Source organism: Boleophthalmus pectinirostris, unplaced genomic scaffold, assembly GCF_026225935.1.
Source record: "Boleophthalmus pectinirostris isolate CB_2022bp ecotype Guang Dong unplaced genomic scaffold, ASM2622593v1 HiC_scaffold_12, whole genome shotgun sequence".
Lineage (NCBI taxonomy): Eukaryota > Metazoa > Chordata > Actinopteri > Gobiiformes > Gobiidae > Boleophthalmus > Boleophthalmus pectinirostris.
In genome coordinates this window covers 925,830-948,002 of record NW_026571018.1, presented here as the reverse complement: position 1 = coordinate 948,002, position 22,173 = coordinate 925,830, and the positions used below count along the sequence as shown (strand labels likewise).

The 22,173-nt window shown below is 38.6% G+C and overlaps 1 protein-coding gene and 2 non-coding genes across 3 annotated transcripts; all 3 read left to right on the top strand.

The window, feature by feature from the left end:
* Nucleotides 1–306: 306 nt before the first annotated feature.
* On the top strand, nucleotides 307–379 carry trnav-cac (transfer RNA valine (anticodon CAC)). The gene has a single exon. It is a non-coding gene; the product is annotated as a tRNA-Val (tRNA).
* A 2,021-nt stretch (nucleotides 380–2,400) lies between these two features.
* trnav-aac (transfer RNA valine (anticodon AAC)) lies at nucleotides 2,401–2,473 on the top strand. The gene has a single exon. It is a non-coding gene; the product is annotated as a tRNA-Val (tRNA).
* A 5,580-nt stretch (nucleotides 2,474–8,053) lies between these two features.
* Nucleotides 8,054–21,376, top strand: ncf1 (neutrophil cytosolic factor 1). Its single transcript, XM_020932275.2, is given in 12 exon segments — nucleotides 8,054–8,112; nucleotides 8,114–8,138; nucleotides 9,330–9,410; nucleotides 10,132–10,207; nucleotides 13,822–13,987; nucleotides 15,814–15,869; nucleotides 15,975–16,097; nucleotides 16,429–16,536; nucleotides 18,432–18,549; nucleotides 19,790–19,897; nucleotides 20,475–20,641; nucleotides 20,863–21,376. Coding segments are annotated over 12 exon segments (1,233 nt in total). The 5' UTR covers nucleotides 8,054–8,068; the 3' UTR covers nucleotides 21,024–21,376.
* The last annotated feature ends 797 nt before the right edge of the window (nucleotides 21,377–22,173 follow it).

Genomic DNA, 22,173 nt, shown 5'->3' with positions numbered 1-22,173 from the left:
ACAAAGTTCAACATCATCTCTGTCAGTAAACTGAGGTCAAATTATATGTATATTTTTCATAATTGCTTTTAATTGTGGGGAAAATGCTAAAACCGTTGATATAGCTGGTTTATATAATACTGCGAGATAAAATTCTAGAATGTTACAAAAAATCTTAAATGATTCTTTTAAGTGATTTGAACACTATCAAATCGGTGCAATCGTGAATGTAATCACACTTTAAACCAGTGGTTTAATTTATCACTTTGGCGGTATACCTGGAAACTTGGATTTAGATGATGTCCCTGACTGAATTACGGGTATGAGGTTTCCGTAGTGTAGTGGTTATCACGTTCGCCTCACACGCGAAAGGTCCCCGGTTCGAAACCGGGCGGAAACAGCTTTATTTTCCCTCTGTGGACTTTTCATGGATGTGTTTTCACTGGTGTTCAGCATTAGAGGCCGGAGGGGGTTTGTTCTTTAGTATTTTGAGGGTATGGATAGCTTTATGTGAGTCTGAGAGCAGCTTTAGCCTCACTGGTAAATGTGGCACCTGTTGTAATCTTCCGTAGTTGAACTTTAGGGATGGGGCGAGACACAACTTTCACAAGAGGAAAAGAAATTTTGACACTGAGTACATTTTTCTCAAATTTTTATTGTTTCATGCTCCCTCCTGATGGGGGCATTAAAACCCCTTTAAAAAAACCTTTGAAATGAAAAAAACACAATGAGTGCGTATACATGCACATCAATAACCCGGTTATGATCGGGCTTTTTGAATATCCCGGTTTCTTGATGGTGCATGTATACGCACTCATAGACTTGCACATTGCAGACCCTGGAACCCTGAAGCCCTTTAACCCTTGTATTGTGTTAGAAAGCTACACGCGTCTTTAGTGTTACCGGGTCAAATTTGACCCGTGATTTAACTCAGCCTGAAAATACTTAAAAACACTAGATATCATCCAATATTGTTTTTCCCCTCATAACTAACTTAGTATGTGTTCATGTCCATGGAAACATTTTTATTTTTTTTATTTTTTTTGGCTGCACAGACCTTTTATCTTAAAATATACCACTCGTTTTTGATTACAAAAACTGCTTAAATTAACTAATTATATTTCCTATAGTGATACAATTTGTAATTATATTATATAATTATACTATAATCATAATAATTTTATATATAATACATATAATATAAATCTAATTTATATAAGTATAATTATATTGGGTGTCAAGAGGCTTGGTGACCATGAACTCTCACTTTTTCTTGACTTGAAGACGTCTCTTTCAGTCTTTGTGACATCTGGGTTCTCCTCACCACATGTGTGCTCTTGTTCAGGGTCATACTGAACCTCATCCTCATCCACAGACGTATATATGAATGGACATAACTAACGCTGTAGCCACCGTGTTCCAAATAGAAAGTTCTCCAGGAGGCTCTTCCGGCTCCTTCTGACTGGCTCCAATTGACTTATGTTAGGATCTTGTCGTCCTTCTCTCTGTACCTGCTGCTGTGAACCTCGTCATTTTGGTCTTAAAATATACGTATTAACCTGCGACACATGATCCTGATTTTTTTTTTTTTTTTTTTTTTGGCTGTTTTGTCCTTCCAAAAAATCCTATTCATAACATATAACCTGGCTCTAGATTCGCTCCTGTAACCGTGAGCTTCATTTGAGCGGCGCCAAACGCTGTGGGTGACGTCACACTCACTTAGTCCACTTCTTTTATTCAGTCTGTGCCCTCATCCTCATCCTCAGATACATCTTCCTCAGCTTCACTTTCCTCTCTGTCTTCAGAATCACTGTCATGACCAAAAATCTGATCCAGCGCCTCATAAACAGTGAACCTGCTCATGTTGACTGATGCTGCAACAGAATACAGCTGATAATATCTCACTAAAACCCTGTTTATATATGACAATGTTTATTTTAGATTCAAAATGTATCAATGTGCTGCAAGAAAGAGAAGAGTTCACGTGGGTGAAGACGACCTTTTTGTGTGTGCGTGTGTGTGTGTGCGCGTGTGTGTGTGTGTTGTGGGACACACTGAGCCATATTTGATCCACAGAGCAGCCTACAGCTTGTAAGTGATGCATAAAACAGCCACTATTCTCTGCCGGGTCATTTTTGACCCGTAACACCACAGATGTCACTTTTTTGTCAGACCTTTACAATTTACTAAAATGGTGAAAATTGATTTTGTTGCGTTAAAATAGTTGTGTCTGAGGATTAGATGAAGCCTCATTCCGGTTCAAAAAAGCAAATGGCAGTTTTTACATACCTAAACTTGAAAACGGGTCAATTTTGACCCTAACACAATATAAGGGTTAACGTGCCAACATAGATCTATTAAAACAGCCTTGCGTGCTTCGTGGACATTTAGGTCTGCATTCTTACGATGGGTCTATGTAAGGTTTCCGTAGTGTAGTGGTTATCACGTTCGCCTAACACGCGAAAGGTCCCCGGTTCGAAACCGGGCGGAAACAAGCTTTTTCGTTTTTCAACGTCATAAAAAGTAGAATCACCGGTCCACAACCTATTTTCTCGAAGCGACAATAAGCATAAAACATTTTTCAGAGACCGGTGCGGAGATTCAGTAATAGCAGCACAAAATGTATAAAACTCTTAACCCTAGTTTGAAAAATGGTCTTAATGCTCACGTTTGATGTTACCAGGTTCATTTGCACTATATGTGCAGAGTAAAACATATATGAAGTAGACTATTAAAAAGAAGTAAATATGTTCCTGTGGGTCCCAATACCAGATGGCACACGGCCACATGGTTCTGAGCCCTGGGGGGGTCGTGGGGGACCCCTGGTCTGGAGTAACTATTAAAGAAATGTTTTCAAGGACACATTATGCGAAATTAATGTTTGACCTTTTAAGCATGTTACACTGTTGTCCCCTCATCAAAGACATATTTGGAGTTGTATTTTGCTTCATTTAATCCGAAATCATCGTCTCTCGTGCTTCAAAAATGCTCCGTTCGCATTTTACCAGTTTTGTTGCGTCATAGGCAAAACATCAGACTTCACCTGCGTAGGTTTTAAGCCCATAAAACATCAACCAACTCACTGTCATCATCTTGAGTTAGAAACTGTGCAATACTTACCCCAAAATGACAAAAGTATATTTAAAAGAGAATTCATTTGTACATTGAATTTTTGCAGCTGAAAACACCAGCTGATCTACAACAGTAGGCTTATAAAGCTTACTTTAAAATAATAAAAAGGCAGATGCTTTGAGTCCAGAACAGGGGTGTCAAAACTTTTTCTCACAAAGGCCCACAGATCATCTGTTTCTCATTTTCATTTTTTTTAACTTCCAAAACAGATGGTATTATTATTTTCATTCTGAATTTCAGTTGCTGAATTGTTTAAAACTAAAAACAAAACAAACAAAAAAATCAGCACATCATGACCTCATATTTACCACGGCATGTTTTTTTTCTTTTTTTCCAGAATTAAAACATTCAAAGTGAAAAATTCAAACATTTGAACTTCAAAATCTGACAAAACAAATGATCTTCCATACACAAGCTGGGGGCTAAAAGAGGGCGTTGTTCAAATGTGGCTGTATTTTATCGCTTTGAATACAAAGAATACAATAAATTTTCTTTCAAGGTCCTTTATTGACACAAAAAACTAAGTAACTAACTAAGCTAAGCCATGTTATACTGTTGATTCCTCCTAAAAAACAGACCTGGAGCTGTGTTTTGTTTCATTCACACGTTTGAGTAACACTTTATTATTAGTGTGTAGTGTCTACATCTCCAAAGCTCAAAATGCATTGTGATGTCATGAAGGACTAGTTTTCAAGTTAACAGCTCCTTTTCCCTTTTGTTCAGTGGAGATGGGCAACTTCAGTCTCTACTGAAATGATCCAAAGGTTTCTAGTGAAGGTGTGCGGTGCTACAGAGTGTTTCTGTATGAGAGGAAACAGCCTAAATGTGCAGGTTTGTGTTTAAAACATGTGTGAAACAAAACACAAACACAAGTCCAGGTCTGTTTGTGATGAGGAAACCACATTGTGACATAGATCAGAAAATAGCATCATATGGCCTCTTTAATACACCCTCGATATCTGTGACTGTGTTAAAAATATCTTGTTTTGTTTTATTTCTGTCTGGGCGTGAGAGTGACTCATAAGCGACTTTGGAGATTTCGTGTTCTTTTTTTTCTTTTCTTTTTTCCATAAATGGGGAAGAATGGTGGAAGATGGCGCAAGGTTGTGTTGGTGAAGAAATCGTGTTGGAGGGACTTTCCTAAAAGCTGAAACATGAGGTCAAGATTTCGATTTCCCAGGGCAAAATGTTAATAAAAGATTAGAGAAATGTCCAATGTGGAGAATGTTATGGGACAATAATAAAGATGACTCATGTGTAAGTTATTAAGAGGGCGATACGATGTGTTTCTTAATCAGGAATCTATTTTTTCTACCTGGTTTATGGTTAAAGGTTCTATATTACACAAAATGGACTTTTGTGAACTTTTAGTCATGCTGCAATGCTGTGGCCTCCTCTAAAACAGACCTGGAGTTGTGTTTAGTTTCATTCACACATTTGAGTATTTTTTTATTATTAGTCTGTCTACATCTCCAAAACTCAATGTGCTCTGCTCCACCTTGTGATGTCATGTAGTGGTAAGAGATGTAATAATAACCAAAATGCCGTGATATGGTATCGTCAAAAGTCTCACAATAATATCCTGGGCCGTCACAATATCACAAATTACATGTTTCTCTGCTTAAATTCATTGTTATGGTGCAGCAATGGCTAAAAACATAAGGAACTGCATAGACCATGATTCTTTGCTCCATTTCAATCTGTCAAGGCATTTTGGAAGGAAAAAGTAGCATACTCACAGTTTTGTTAACCTCCAAAAAATATTGCAATAAATATCATGCTGTGAGATGGACATTGTGAAAATATCATACAGAGATTTGGATATTGTTACATTTCTAGTAGTGGTCGTTTTCAAGTTAACTTTTACCTTTTACCTTTCATTCAGTAGAGATTGGCAATGGCTGAAATGATCCACATGATTCTAGTGAAGGTGCGTGGAGTTTAAAAACACAGTGGAGCTCTTCTTGTGTTACCACATGACTTCACAAAGTGGAACAGTTTGCTTTCAGTGTTTGGAGAAAAGAGCTCAGCCTAAATGTGCAGGTTTGTGTGTTAAACGTGTGAATGAAACAAAACTCCTGATGTGTTTGTGACGAGGAAACGACATTCTAGCTTAGATCTGAAAATGGTGTAATATGGGCTCTTTAGTATTTCTGTAATTTCCAGGCCTGTCCACATGAAACAAAAACTGAAACAAAGCCTCTTAATCAGTATCAGTATCATAATCATTCTTTCATCATAGAAAGTGGAACCATTATCCAAATCCAAAACATGACATGATTGCTGTCAGTCATAAGGTACGGAAGCCGAGAGGGGTCACAACAAACACAAACGCCGCAACAAATACAAATGCGACAACACAACAAAAAGCCACAACACACCAAAAAAAGCCACAATGGAAATGACCACGAGACTCTATTTTCCAACTGACCAATCAAGCGGCAAGTGAAGAAGAACAACTACAACGTGAAAACTAAAGGAACGGAGAAAATGAGGATGTCGTTTCAATACTAGTTTTAGTGCCAAAAGAATCAATACTTTTGGCAACTCCAGCTTAGACAATTACAAAACTTTTACTTTTTTTCAGCCTAAATAAACGTTTGTCCAGTTGACAAACTGAATTTCTCCTTTGTCAAAACTTTCACTTTTCTTTTTTTTTTTTTTTTATGAGTAGTAGTAACACTAGTAGTAGTATTAGTAGCAGTAGTATCAGTACTAGTAGTAGTAGTAGTAGTAGTAGTATCAGTACTAGTAGCAGTAACATTAAGTAGAAGTTTATTCTGTTTTACTAGAACCAGTGTAGCAACAGTTGCAGCAGTAAATTCTTTAAAACTTCCTTTTCCTTCAGTATTTGTTTAATGAAGGAGTCACGTTTTCAGGAACAGGAACAGTAAGAAAATAAATACTACACATCTGAGTCAGTTTAAGTCTTTTTTTTTACTGCCTTAAAACATGAAAAACACAATAAAGTTGACTGTAAACAGTTTGCTGTGGTCCAAAGTTTTTTCTTCTCGTACCTTGTGTGTTCCTCATGACTCACAACACTCAGAGTAAACACAACAACAACAACCCGCACACTGACCAGCGAGGGAAGGTAATGAAGGAAAAGTAGTGAAGTACTTGAGAAACTGTTCAGCTATGTGTACTTAAGTACATTTTACGATGGATACGTTTTACTCATTTGAGAGCAGGTATCTGTACTTTTTACTCCACTACATTTTTGAACTGAACTGAAAAGTAAAAGTATTTTTCATTATTGTCTGAAAGCTGCTGAAAAAGTTGAGGGTTGATTTTTATCACATTCACAGTTTGAGCAAACAAAAAAATACAAATTAAAACAGCTACAAAACACAATCAATTCAGTTATCTCCACTGAAATCATTTCAGCACAAAGACTTCAAAATCTGTCTTTTTTTTTTTTTTTTTAACTATCTACTCTTTAAGTACATTTTAAAATCAGTACTTTGACACTTTTACTTGAGCAGATTTTTTGATTTGACAATTTTGCTTTAATGGAGTAATTTTTATGCTCCGGTGTCTGTTCTTTTACTTAAGTAATGAAATTGACTTCTTCTTCCACGCACTTTCTTATTCCCTGACAGTAAAACTTAGACTTAGACTTAAACTTTATTGATCCACAAGGGAAAAGACTTGGACACAGCAGCTCACACATCACAATATTATACAATAATACAGAGTTTTTTAAAAAAAGGTAACAAACTTCTAAATAAGTAACAATAAAAATAACAAGAGACTGGTATGAATGAGACCAGAGGTGGGACTTGTGAGTCGGGACTTGGAATCGAGTCCGACTTGAGTCACTGTTTTTAGGACTTGAGACTTGACTTGATAAAATGGACTAAGACTTGGGCCCTGACTTGGACTGAAGGGTCAGTGACTTGGGACTTGACTCAGACTTGAGGCCTGTGACTTGAGAAGACTTGATGCTTCTCTTAAAACAATCTGTGTTTTTAGAAAATACTTTTCTCTTTGCAGTTGTTAAATGCAGTGCTGAATTTTACAGGAACAAACTGAAACATGTCCCTCCCACTTCTGTTTGGTTCTTTGGATGGAACTATTGTACTGATGTGGTGCCCTCGAATGTATTATTATAATTATTCAAGTACAATGCAGTGCAATACAGTAATATACAGTACAATACAGTAAAAGAGAGGGAACTAGAGAACAGGATCATTCTATTTCAGTGGAGACACATGACAAACTGTTATTAAACACTTTTATCTGAATCTGAATTCTTTCGCTTCTGACCATAATGACTCACACTAAGATCTTGTCAAGACATTTAAAAAAGAAAAATCAGCATTTCTACAACTTTTATATAATACTCATATATACCATGATGACTTTTTAAGTACAATTTAGTTCAAAATTCATATAAGTTGCAAAAATCTAAGCTATACTTTGGTTTAAAGACTTAAAATGACTTGAAGCTCAAAGCAGATGATTTGGACCTGACTTGGACTTATGGGCCAGTGACTCGAGACTTGACTTGGACTTTCTTGTCTTTGACTTGAGACTTGGCTCAGACTTGAGGTCAAAGACTTGAGACTTGTAAAACAACGACTTGGTCCCAGCTCTAAATAAGCCATAAATGATATAAAAGTCTGTTCAGTGCGTCATATCAAAACAGTAGATGGTGTAAAACTGTGTGTAACTGGACACAGCAGATTTATTTTATGCTCAAGAGCTGCTTATACAATATACGAGGTTTAAATCTGCATGTCTGTTTGAACATCTGACAGTAAAAGTGCATTTAGTTCCTGTTTGTTTCTGTTTCTTTTCATTGGTGAAGTAGAAGCCGCAGAAGAGGAAGGAGCCGGGGACATGATGACACTGCACACTGCGTCAGCGCCGCTATAAAAACTCACCGCTCTCTCATCAAGCTTCACAAAGACTGAGCTGATTTAGACTTCTGGTCTGATCTGAAGCGGCTGAAATGGAGGCGGTGTACGTGAGACATGTGGAGATGCTGGGGTTCGAGGCGCCTGTTTCCAAGTCGTCACTATGTAAGAAAACATTCATTTGGCTCTTTAAAGGTGCACTGAGGAACTTTACCATCGCTTGTTTCCATGGAGTCTGATCAGATAAAAGACCCTTAGAGAGAAATGATCCATCCCAACAGATGGAGACGTTTGCAGATGTGGGGAGTACTTAGTTACATTTATTTGATTAATTTTTTAAGAAATGACACTTTTCAGAGTATTTTTGACTTGACAAAAGTTTTATGTGACAATATGAAATGATCTGAACATTTGTGTTTCTTGCAGCTCCTTCAGATATCATTTAATCTTTTACTTTATTTTAAGTATTGTCCTTCAAATTAACTTTAAATTATAAATCAGGTGTATAGAGTTACTCTTTTATTTACTCTCATTTGAGTAGTACTTTCCACAAATACTTTTTTATTCTTACTTGAGTAATTTCTTGGAGCAGTACTTTGTTCTTCTACTTGAGTAATATTATTTTGAAGTAATGTTACTGTTACTTGAGTAAAACTGGGCTACTCTGCCACGTCTGCAGGTTTGTCTTTGGCCAGACTTTAGACACATAAAATTGAGACGGAGCATGTTCATGTTTGAGTCATGTTTGTTTCTATTTATTATTGTTTCATGTGAAAAGTTCCACAGTCTTTGTCTTGGACTCATTCTTCACTCCTACATTCTTTCTTACAAACACATGTTCTTTTATTCTGAATGTTTTGTGTCTTTACTGTGAGAGGGCTTGCCTCTCCACAAACCTGACATATACTGACCCTGGAGAAGGTCCTCCTTTTGTTTGTTTCCATGGAAAGTTTGTTCCTTTGTCAATAATATTCCACAGTGAACCATCCAACATGTTCATCTCCATGGAGAATATTCTGGACTTTAGTTTTAACTTTCTACTTCATCTGAGTCATGCCGTTCACTTTTCACCCCCTGAAAGTTACATATTGTCACTTTAATGAAGGTGCACTGTATATAACCATGGGGATGTTCCACAGTGTGGCATTAAACTTTTCTATATTGCAGTCGTTCTTAATTTTTATTACTTTTAAACATGCAGTTTTCCTGAGAGCTGAGTCACTCCTGACCAGCGTGAAATACAAATAGATCAGTCCGGTGCCGTAGTGTGGAACATCTCTGCAAAGCCTCTCCTCTAGACCCTCCAGCAGAAAGGTTCCACAGTGCAGCTTTAATGACAGACTGTGATTATTGCAGGTGTTCAGGCTGATGGTGAAGTGGAGCGACGACTCAGAGAAGCTCATCTATCGAACGTACCCTGAGATCCACACTTTCCACGTGAGTCCTTCTTTAACTATCACCACTACTGTCACTACTACACAGTGTCTACTGAGGGTCCGTCTCCTGCTTGTTTCTATGGAGATGTGATTGCTCTGCTTGGAATATTCCGCAGTATGACATTAAACAACTCAAACAATTCAATTACAGGTGGTTTTAGAGCTCAAAAATACTTAGAAAAACAGACATTGTGACTGTGAGCAGGGTCGCCTCTCCACAGATCTGACCTGTAACTTGGTCTGGTTTGGTCTCCATGAAGACAGAAAGGAGGCAAACCTGCTCACAGTGAGAATGACTGTTTTTCTAGATATTTCTGAGCTACAAAACCACCTGTAACTGAATAAATGTAAAGTAGAGCTGTTTAATGTCACACTGTGGAACATTCCAGGCAGAGCAATGACGTATCCATAGAAACAAGCAAGTTACACCTTGAAACATCAAGCCAGAGTATGAGAGTAGAGTACGCAGGTGTTTGTGTGTGTGTGTGTGTGTTTGTGTGTGTGTGTGTGTGTGTTTGTGTGTGTGTGTGTTTGTGTGTGTGTGTTTGTGTATGTGTGTGAGTGTGTGTGTGTGTGAGATTTGTTGATTTGATTGTAAAATGTGACTGTAATTTAGTTTGAAATCCGTTGATTCTTTTTCTGTTCTTTTGGATTGTGGGTGGACAGTCCACTCCACAGTTTTGCCTGTAATAAATGAAATAGACTTGTTTTTATGATGACAGAAAACCCTGAAGGAGATGTTTCCCATTGAGGCGGGTCAGATCGAGAAGAGAGACAGGATCATCCCTTCTTTACCAGGTACACACCACAAACTCAGACACTCCACTGTTGTACAGTCTGCAGGACAGATGAGCTGCATCTTAAGACTGATCACATCATGGTCAGGGTTGGGAAGGTGACTTTTAAAATGTAATCCCCTACAGATTACAGATTACATACCCCAAAATGTAGTTTGTAACAGAGTCCATTAAATTACTTAAAGTGAGTAATGTAATCTGAATACTTTGGATTACTTGATTTGCTGTAGAGAAGCAAAGACGAGGAAATCATAAGATAAGATGTTTTGTCTGCTAAAAGAAAATAAAAAGCCCAAACTTTACTGAACCAAATTAAAAATATTATTGATAGAAGATGAGGAGACACGTCCACCCACCATGTTTTAGTCCTGGTTTTAGTCCTGGTTTAGTCCTGGTTTTAGTCCTGGTTTTAGTCCTGGTTTTAGTCCTGGTTTAGTCCTGGTTTTAGTCCTGGTTTTAGTCCTGGTTTAGTCCTGGTTTTAGTCCTGGTTTAGTCCTGGTTTAGTCCTGGTTTTAGTCCTGGTTTAGTCCTGGTTTAGTCCTGGTTTTAGTCCTAGTTTTAGTTCTGGTTTTAGTCCTGGTTTAGTCCAAAATGTGAAAACAGGAAAATAGCGCCATGTAATCCATTTATTTCAACAAAGTAACTGTAATCCAATTACCACTCATTAAAACAGTAACTGTAACTGAATACAGTTACTCATAATTTGTACTCTGATTACGCCGGTACATGTAATCTGTTACTCCCCAACACTGATCATGGTGTAGTGCAGGAGTCTCCAGCCTGTAGTTCAGGAGTTAGCAGTAGGTCACCAAGGGGTTTCTGAACTACATGTATTGTCCTGAATAAGTCAACTTTGATGAGTTAAAAGCTTATTACCATTAAAGAATCATTTCAATCCTAACTTTGTACACTAATAAATGAATAATGATTTATGTTTTATACAAATCTAACTGTATGACTTTTAAATATACATCATTACTTGTGACCGCTAAAAACAGTATCTCTCTAGTTTTCGTTTTGTAACGGTTGATCACTGGATGAAAGACGTCTGGTGTAGTGTCTCCACAGATATGACCTGTAACTGTCTAAAGACACAGCATACACAGAAATACACTGTGCGGGTCAGTTTGTCCCAGTTATTTTAAAACGAGGCAGAGTTTGTAAAAGAGTGAGCATAAATGGTCATAAATGTGATAAGGTACAAATTTGAATGTGCGAGAGAGTCTGGCACCTGCGTTATGACCCCAGTGCACTTCTCTTTTTCTAAAATCTAAAATCAGCAGTTTGCAGCAGGTGTCAGGGAAGTGGATATCCCCCAGACATCTGCATCAAACCCCTGATACAATAATGACAAGAATAAATTTCATTACTTTGAAATGTAGAAACTTTAGTTAGTTTAGTTAATGTTCAGCGGGATGGGATGACATGGGCATTTTCACACATCGCCATAGCAACACTGTAAAATACATCATGGTTATTATTTACATTTTTGATCATGATTACATGAAGAGTCATTGTGCGACGTGTCACATTATTCCATGATAATAATCACTTTGACATGAATGGGAAGTTTCTGGGTCACTCCCATTAGATTAGATTAGACAATAAAATGGGCACTTTCAAGCATCGCCATGGCAACGCAGTTAAAATTACAACATGGTTTATGTTGTGTCAAATTTTGTAACATTTTGAACAACATAAATTTTATTTTTATTTTTAATTGTATAATAATGTGAAGTAAAAGCGCGTGTGAGGCGGCGTGTGGATGTCAGCGCAGGTTTCACTCAAATCGATTTGCATTCATACTTCCTCTTTCAAACTCTATGTACTGCTTTTGGAAAAACAGAACTGAATTCTGCTGAACTTGTGCAATCAGGTTTCAAAATTCAAATGTGGAGAAACGGGTGGTTTGATCTGTGCAACCAACAGCACGTAGGCTGCTGCTGTCCTTGAGCAAGACACTTCATCCATTTGTCTGTGTAAACTGTTGTTTAAATCCGGTTTATCCAAACCATATCAGACCCTCCAAACCCTCCAAACCCTCCCAATATTCTTATCATTTCTCCTGTTTCTCTTGTTTCTCTAGACCTGGTTTGATTCTGGGTTAGTCCTAGTTTAATCCTTGTTTAATCCTGGTTTAGTTCTGGTTTAGTTCTGGTTCGGCCCGGTTGGTAATATTCTGATGTTTTAGTCTTTAATATGGGCTGAGTGTGGATAAACTCGCCTTTTATATTTTATTTGTCACAAACATCTACTACAGCTGTTGTTTTATAAATAAAGCTCAGATTTCACAGACGTACCAAAGCGTTAGACAGAGCAGTGCCGACAGTTAGCATCACAGTCCCAGGGAAGGTTGATGACATCAGTTCAAAGTATCAATAGAACTTTAAACTTGTACTTGAGTAAATGTTAGATAGACATGTTTTTACAGCTCCAAAATGCACTCAAAAACATGCTTTCTTAGTGTGAGCGGGCTCGCCTCTCCATAGATCTGACTTTTGGCATGATCTAGTGGCACCACCTGCTTCTGCTCCTTCTTCTTTACGACAAAGCTTAAAGATGAACTGTATAACTTTTCTAGTGGAGGGTTTGTCAAACACTTTTTTCCATGGAGATATTATTACTTTGTCTGGAATGTTCCACAATATGGCATTAAACTTTTCTATCTTCATGAAGATACAGGTCAGATCTGTGGAGAGGCGACCCCGCTCACAGTCAGAATGTTTTTTTGAGCTATAAAACTACAAAACTTGTGATTGAATAAATGTAAAGTCGAGCTGTTTAATGTCACACTGTGGAACATTCTAGGCAGAACAATGACATCTCCATGGAAACAAGCAGGTGACGGACCCGCAACCAAACAGTTACACAGTGCACCCACTACTAGAAAGGTTACACAGTGCACATAAGACAAACAGAACATGTACTGTGTGTAGTTGTGTGTGTAAGAGTTGTGTGTGTAAGAGTTGTGCGTGTAAGAGTGTGTGTGTGTGTGTGTGTGTGTGTGTGTGTAAGAGATGTGTGTGTAAGAGTTGTGTGTGTAAGAGATGTGTGTGTAAGAGTTGTGTGTGTAAGAGATGTGTGTGTAAGAGATGTGCGTGTGAGTGTGTGTGTGTGTGAGTGTGTGTAAGAGTTGTGCGTGTAAGAGTTGTGTGTGTGTGTGTGTGTAAGAGTTGTGTGTGTAAGAGTTGTGTGTGTGTGTGTAAGAGTTGTGTGTGTAAGAGTTGTGTGTGTAAGAGATGTGTGTGTAAGAGTTGTGCGTGTAAGAGTTGTGTGTGTGTGTGTAAGAGATGTGTGTGTAAGAGTTGTGCGTGTAAGAGTTGTGTGTGTGTGTGTGTGTGTGTGTGTAAGAGTTGTGTGTGTGTGTGTAGAGTTGTGTGTGTAAGAGATGTGTGTGAGTTGTGTGTGTAAGAGTTGTGTGTGTAAGAGTTGTGTGTGTAAGAGATGTGTGTGTAAGAGTTGTGTGTGTAAGAGTTGTGTGTGTGTGTGTAAGAGTTGTGTGTGTAAGAGATGTGTGTGTAAGAGTTGTGTGTGTAAGAGTTGTGTGTGTAAGAGTTGTGTGTGTAAGAGATGTGTGTGTAAGAGTTGTGTGTGTAAGAGTTGTGTGTGTGCAGCTCCTCGGTGGCTGGAGAGCGAGCGCTGGACTGAGTCGAAGAAGGGCACTCTGAGTGACTACTGCCAGGCTCTGCTGCGGCTGCCCCCTCACATCTCCCGCTGCAGCGCCCTCTGCAGCTTCTTCAGGGTACGAGCAGAGGACGAGAACCCCCAGGGCACCACCACGTAAGAGCACACACACACACACACACACACCCAACACCACTCACTGGAACACAACCAGTTTAGATCAGCGTGTTTCCTTTGACTGGTCTGAAAATCCTGTGTTCACATCACTTTACATTTAAATATCCAAACTACTGCACACTGCTCCAGGTTTGTGCGGTGGTGGACTGGGGATTTTTTTAAGTGGTGGGACGCCATTCATGACGTCATTGATGTGATGAACTCCGCCCAAGTACCTACCTGTAATAAAAAAAAAAATAAAAATAAATAAATCACTTTCAGTACAACCATAAAGGTGCCAGCCCAGTAAAAATCTGTAATATTTGATGTTTTTTTTTTTTTTTTTAATTCAAAATTATGTGGAATCATGATCACCGACTAAACCAGGACCAAACCAGAACTAAACCAAGACTAAACCAGGACTGAACCAGGACTAAACCAGGACTGAACCAGGACTAAACCAGGACTGAACCAGGACTTGAGAGCGAGAGAGCCTACGAACGTACCTCTTGGTGAATCCCGACGCTCAGTCCTTGTTGAGTTTTGGTTCAGTGCTGTCTTAGTTCTGGTCTAGTTTTGGTTCAGTCTTGGTTTAGTTCTGGTTCAGTCCTGTTTTAGTTCTGGTTTAGTCCTGGTTCAGTCCTGGTTCAGTCCTGTTTTAGTTCTGGTTTAGTCCTGGTTCAGTCCTGGTTCAGTCCTGGTTCAGGTCACTAGAGGACAGTAGTGCAGATGTTTTGTTTTCACTGTTGCCGGTTGCTCTGGTTTGACATTTAAGTTGTAGTTGTTTTATATTTGTTTTTGTTTTTTTTTTCATTTCATTTCATTTATTTCTTTGTTTGAGCCAGGTACAACAAAATTCAAAAACAATAACAAAAATAGTGATATATACATGACATATTTGGGACCTGGTGCTCAAAAGGAGGAGGATGAAGTTTAAAAAACTTATGGAGTCCTACCCCAACTGTTTTACATAATCACGTGGTTCACTTCTTTTTTTTTTTTTTTTTTTTTTTTTATCACGTTTGGAGCGCTTACCTGTCATTTGCAAAAAAATATACCCACATATATACAAAAACATATCCACATATACTTACATACATATGCAAGTACACACACTTGTACACACATATGTACATACAAACATACATATACACATCATAGATATCCAGTACATACACTCAATATAAATGTTTACACACATATGCATATCAGCATATACATACATGCAGAAACATATTTTCGTTTATAGTCGTACAAACTAATAATAATGTTAATCTAGGCAAAAAGTTTATTGTTCATGATCATATAAAATAAACAGCAATGAGAATGAAAAATTTAGGGATTTTTTGTTTTCGTTTATGATCGTACAAAATAAACAGTAATAAGAATGAAAAATTTAAGGATTTTTTTGTTTTCATTTATGGTCGTACAAACTAATAATATTACTGATGAAGGCACAAAAGTTTATCGATTATGATTGTACAAAACAAACAGTAATAAGAATAAAAAAATTTAAGAATTTTTGTTTTCATTTTTTTAAATCTTAAGTCGTGAGACGTTGTGGGTGGAGTCTTGTACAGGATCGTACTGCTAACCGTAAGTAGGCTTTGAATAGGGACCAGGAGAGATTGCTAGATGACTCGAACATGCCATGATGAAATCTCAAACCTCTTCAGGTGTGTTTTTGATGAAGGAACAACATTATAACATGGAAGAAAGCTCGAAAAACTTGATATTACATAACACCCATCTTTAATGTCACTTAGAATATAGATATGTTGTAATACTAAAATTGGTACAATAAATAATACACATTTTTCTTCCAGACTCAAGAGAAACGAGACAATTGAGTCCCAAGAGACGACCAGAGCCAACGCATCAGGTGAGAGACTGTGACCCCGTTTCCTCCCGTCCTTTGTCTTTGATTCAGTTGGTCTTTATTCGGCCGTCGTCTGCTCCACATAAACCTGATTCTGTGTCTCCTCAGAGATTTCAGGTCCTATTATTCTGGACACATATCGAGTGATCGCCGACTTCACCAAGACGTCCAAACACGAGATAAACCTTCACACCGGAGACCTGGTGGAGATCGTGGAGAAAAACCAAAACGGTGGGTCAGTGGAGGATTTGACCTTTTGAAGCGCAGAAGTTCAGTGGTCAGTTTGAACACAGCCTGACCTCTGCTCCTGCTGCTGTGTCCACGATGTGTGAGTGACCAGCCAACCCTGGACTCAAACATGTCCACCCATTTAAATGACCGAGTTGAGCTCTGTGGTATGTCCTGAGACTGTGCAGCTCTGAGCTTTGGTAGAGACTGAAGGGACAAGATGGCAGATACAGACCTCAAAGTCTCCTAGATGCCACAGAGAGATAAAGAGACACACACTTTATTCATGTTTTGTGTTGTGATGCTTCCTTGTACTAACTCTGGTGTGACTCAGGTTGGTGGTTCTGTCAGCTGGAGTCCAAACACGGCTGGGTCCCTGCGTCGTACCTGGAACCTTTAGACGGCCCCGAGGAAGAGGAGGAGCCAGAACCAGACTATGAAGGTACAGTGTGTTATTTTCTCTGTTGAATCTGAGTGAGCTGTGTGTTTGAGTCTGCTCCACTGACTGTAGAGCAGGGATCTCCAACCTTTTGTGTCCTCCAACCTTTACAAAATGAAAATGCCAGAGAGCTACTCATTTTAGTGGCTGCAAGAAATTGATTTGATATAAGACGGAAAACCTTAGATCAGGGGTGTCAAACATACGGCCCTCTAAGACCTTTAATGTGGCCCTTGACTGATTTTCTACTCAAACATTTTAATTATATGTTCTATTAAAATATTGGCAATTTTCTGCGGTGCTGAGCATAGCAGCGTCTCCAGCGTCTCTGTACGTGGCCCCTCCCACCAGAGCAGCACAAATGAAGACTTGTCTTTTTCCAAACGCTCTTAAAGGACGATTGTTTTGACTGTTGACCGTGACACCCTCATCAGAAAAATGTCCAACATGAGAAAAGTGGAGCCGAGCGCAGGATTTTATAACAAATATTGACTTATTCCTGTTTACATACAAGTTCATGTTAAAACATTGTGTTGAAATTGTATTTTTCTTCAAATTTCAGGTTGTTCATTATATTAAAATATTTTGTAAAAGAAAGAGTTCATCAATTAAAAAAGATTTCTGTAATAGATTTGTGTTTCTCTGCACAAATATTTGAACTTATTGTTATTTTTGGGGTTTATATGCCATGAGTTTTCTGATCCGGCCCCTTTGGGATCAAAGTCGGTTGGATACGACCCCCGGACCAAAATGAGTTTGACACTCCTGACTTAGATGTAGTTAGATGCCTATAAAACATTAAACCATTATCCATTTATTAGTGCACAAAGTTCAAAATAACACATTTACAGCTGTAATTAATCAAATTTGAGTTATTTAGTGCAATATGTATAATTCAGAAATCCCTTGGTGAGCTACTTGTAAAGTGTGGAGAGCTACTGGTAAACTCCCGAGCTTCAGGTTGGAAACCTCTGCTGTAGAGCGTGGAAACCCAACCCTGATGGGCTCAGTCGGACTCAGACAAATATTTAGAACTTATGTTAGGGCTCGGGTCGGACTCAGACACATCAGTGTGATAAGACATTTAAAATATAAAATTAAAAACAGCTTAAGGTTCCCACACACTACAGGATTTTTGGTCTTAAACGATTTTTAAACATGTGACAAAAAGCGCACATCACAGACACGAGGAGAATCTGACTTAATGGCTGCAGCTGGATCTGTCTGTGGACCACAGGCTGTAAAGTTGCATCAGCTGTTTCCTGTCGACAGTAAAATGATTCACTTTGAGGTGTTCAAAAGGTCAGAGCTCTGCACTTCTAGTTTAGATACAAGTCAACACTGTGTTGTTATTATTATTATTGGTGAAATGTGGTGCAAAACTTCAGATAAAACTTCAGATTTTAAAGCATAAAATATTGGAGATAAAGTGGTGGGGAAGTACAGTCACTGTCGCTAATCTGCAGCTTCACCTCGATCCCTGCGCTGACACATGTGAGGAACTACTCTCACCTTTTTACTTTTAAAGAGTGGTTTTGTGGACTGGGCTCATTATTTGTGGAGGTCAATTTCTATGGATAATGTTGATGAGATGCTGCACTTAAAACTTTCCACTTTACGAGAGGTCACAAGGTTACGAGAGTCTTCTCCTTATTTTTGCTTTATCTCAAGAAAAAAAAAAGGCCCAATCCACACTTTAATAGACTGTATATTTATATATAATAGGAAGTGAGCAGGGGCATGATTCAGTTCCATCTAATTCACTCCCTGTTGTAAAATAGTGGCTCCTCCCTCTGTGACTGAGCACACTGTGGCTGAACACTAAGACTGACGTCACACTCCTTCAGTCCACTTGTATTCAACACTAGTCTACGGTGTGTTTTTGTTTGTGTGTGCAGGAGAGCTGTACGTCACCACCAGAGCTTACAAAGCCGAGCAGGAGGACGAGATCTCCCTGGAGATTGGACAAACCATCGAAGTCATCCACAAACTGCTGGACGGGTGGTGGGTCGTCAGGTACGCCCCAAATGCTCAGGTCAAATAGAAAAACAAAGTCGTCAATCAAACGTAATATCTGCAACATGTTTCCACTAGTTTATAACTTTACTACAATCCCAACTGAAGCTGTGAGTCCAGTGTGTCCAACACTGAAGACTGGTGATGTAACGACGTCCAAGTCTCACGATACGATATCGTCACATATAAACCTCTCTGTTTGATATTTATTGCGATATCGTGGGGAGGCTCACAATTATGGATGTAACAATATCCAAATCTCTTAAGATATTTATGCAATATTTTCACAATTTAATCTCATGATACAATATTTGTTGTAATATTTTGTGGAGGCTAAAAAAACTGTTAACATGTTACTCCAAAGAACTAAAACTTAAAAGTGCTTAGAACTGTTGTTTCTTCTTGTAGTCTGCGCTGAAATGGAGCAAAGGATCATGGTCTATGTAGTTCCCTGTGTGTTTTTTTTAGCTATTGCTGCACCATAACTCTTAATTTTAGCAAAGAGACTTGTGATTTGATATATTGTGATGTCCACAATATTATTGTGAGAACTCTGACGATACGATATCACAATATTTTGGTTATTGTTACATCCCTACCCTACACATCATATAAATAGTCCTTTTGGGTTTAGTAAACACTGGTTTTCATCATACCATCTGGTAAGAAAATACTGTGTAAAATGTGAATAAATCGACATTATAACTTCATCAGTAAATCATCTCATATCTTGGATAGAGTTTTCCAAATTATACAAATTCAAACTAGAATTCAATACCAAGTGAACCCACTTTTTTGAGCTCAAACTATAAAACTAAAACTCAACCAGAATAATTGTCATTTACCATTTGGTCTTATAGTAGTTTTTATACATTCATCAGCTACTCATGGAATTCCAAACCAGGCCAAGTTACAGGCCAGATCTGTGGAGAGGCGACCCCGCTCACCGTCATGTCTGTTTTTATAGGTATTTTTGAGCTAAAACCACCTGTAATTGAATAAATGTAAGGTAAAGCTGTTTAATGTCATACTGTGGAACATTCCAGGCAGAGCAATGATAGTTCCATCAAAACCAGCAGGTAACGGATCCCCAACCAAAAACTTACATAGTTCACCTCGAAGTGTTTAGTGTTGTAGTACAGGTAACTTTGTTCTTTTGTGTCCTAATCTAAGGACACAAGGAAAATTCTACTTAGAATCCTTGAAATGATAAAACTAAACATTGTATTTTTTTGTGCAGAAACGAGGAGGAGACTGGACACTTCCCCTCCATGTTTTTACAGAAAGCTGGGAAAAAGGCTTCCACATGGCGAACCAACCCATATGGCACCAAACTACCTCCACGAAGGTACAATATTCTACCATTTTACAATTTTACAATTACAATTAAAGGGCCCATATGACGCCATTTTTAATCTAGGTTATAATGTTGTTTCCTCATCAAAAACATGCCTGAAGAGGTTTGAGAGTCATCCATGCATGTCTGAGTAATATAGTGATCTCTCTTGGGCCCTATTCATGGCTCCGCCCACAGCCTACGTCCCCCCCATGCTCCCACATGACCATTCTACAGAAATATACAAAAACATGATACAAAACTGAACACAGCAACTTGACAAACCTGATGTGATGTGCAGAAGTTTTATTAGCGAGATGCACGCTGATTTTGTTGTGATGGGGCTCTGAAGGGGGGGCGACTTAAAGTGGAGAGCAAAGGTTCAAAAGTTCAAAAACAAAACGGCAAATATAACAATTTCAGAAGAATAAAAGGTAACATGGTGATCTAAATTTCCATTAATATCTCGTAAAAGTAAAATACGCCCTCTTTAATGCCATACCATGGACATATAACATCTCCATGGAGACAAGAAAAGTTTCACAGCACACCTTTAAAACAGGCTGACGCTCCTTGTGTTTGGGTGCAGGTCCACCATTAGAAACGCCAAGAGCATCCACGGCCGCTCCAAGCCCAGCCTGTCCCAGGACGCCTACCGGAGGAACAGCCGAAAGTACCTCCAACAGAAGGGACTGTCGCCACGGAAACACTCACACGGTAGCGCCAAATCACCTCTGCGGGAGCGGACGCACCAAGGTAACCAAGGAAGAACCCACGTAACAGTGAGAGCAGAGCAGAGTTGTAACAGATGCTTGAGTCGTTCTAACTGAACTTAAAATGTTCATGTTATCGCACTCTACATCATCCTGCTGTTCTTATTCCACTTTTTTGATTGACAGCTTTGCTAAGAGCCAAACAGATAGAGAGCCAAGAATAAAAAGTTTGATAAGTGTTGTGTTTTGTTTTTTTTTCCCCAGACAACATCCCAGATTCCAGTTCAGATGCGGAGCAGAAGAAGGCAGCCCCAGCTCCGGTGATCCCTCCCAGACCCAGTGCGGAGCTGATCCTGGAGCGATGCACCGACAAAACCCGCAAACGACTCAGTCTCCACGGCGCCCCCACCGCCTCCGTCAGCTGAACTACACCCTCAAGAACCCACAGAACATACAACAGCATTCAGCATCCTTATGAACATCTGCGTATTTTAGTTTAAAATTACACAAAACTGCGCAGTTTGACATCACAACATACTATAGGCTATTTAAAGGTGCATTGTGGAACTTTTCTGGTGAAGGGCTCGTCTTACTTTTCTTCATGTTCTTGCTTTGTCTGGAATGTTCCACAGTATGGCATTGAACCTTTCTATCATCGTGGAGACTAAACTAGACCAAGATACAGGTCAGATCTGTGGAGAGTAACAAAAGTATGTATGTAGCTGTTCCTGTCCTGTTTATATTTGTTGTAACAAAGAATAAAGCTGCTTGTATTTCATTATATTATTTATCTCACCGAGGATTTGCAGATGGTTTAACAGCCCCGTCTGAGGTAAAACATTATCACAGGTTAGAATAAGAAACTAGTCTAAATTATTGTCATATTCAGTCAAAGTGTATATGACAGGTTTTCATGTTCATTATTATTTTGGTGAGCTTGTACCTTTGCTAAATATTGATCATAGTTTTACTTCAGTTAAAGGTGCATTGTGTAACTTTTCTGGTGGAGGGTCCGTCTGTTACGTTCCAGGCCATGCTCTGCCCCTTCCTGCTGCTCTCCTTTTCCTCCAGGTGATGACCTCTGCCTTTGTCATATGTCCATGTCCAACCAAGAAGTAAAACAATACATTTAATGTACTGTATAATGTTAACTTTGTTTGAGTAGCCTAATCTGTCATGTGCACAAAATTCACAAACTTGGAACTTGCTTCCGTGATATGATGAAGCATAAAACTAATGATAGTAAAACAATATATAAAGTATGATTAGAAAAAGTTAAAGGCATGCAAGAAAACTAAGGTGTACTATACCATACTGTTTATTTTGTATTTGTACTGACACCTTAATGCAAATACAAAATAAATAATAATAATAGTATTAAAAGGTCTCCATCTGCTGAAATAAACTGTGAGAATTATTTTGCAGATTATTCATACAGTAGGTTTAATATTATGAGTGACTCTGCAGTGCAGTTCAGTGATCTTAACACTACATTACTTGGTAGTGCCATCTAGTGGCAAAAAGACACATGCACATATTTGGAACGTGGATTTTATGATTTTATACATTATAATA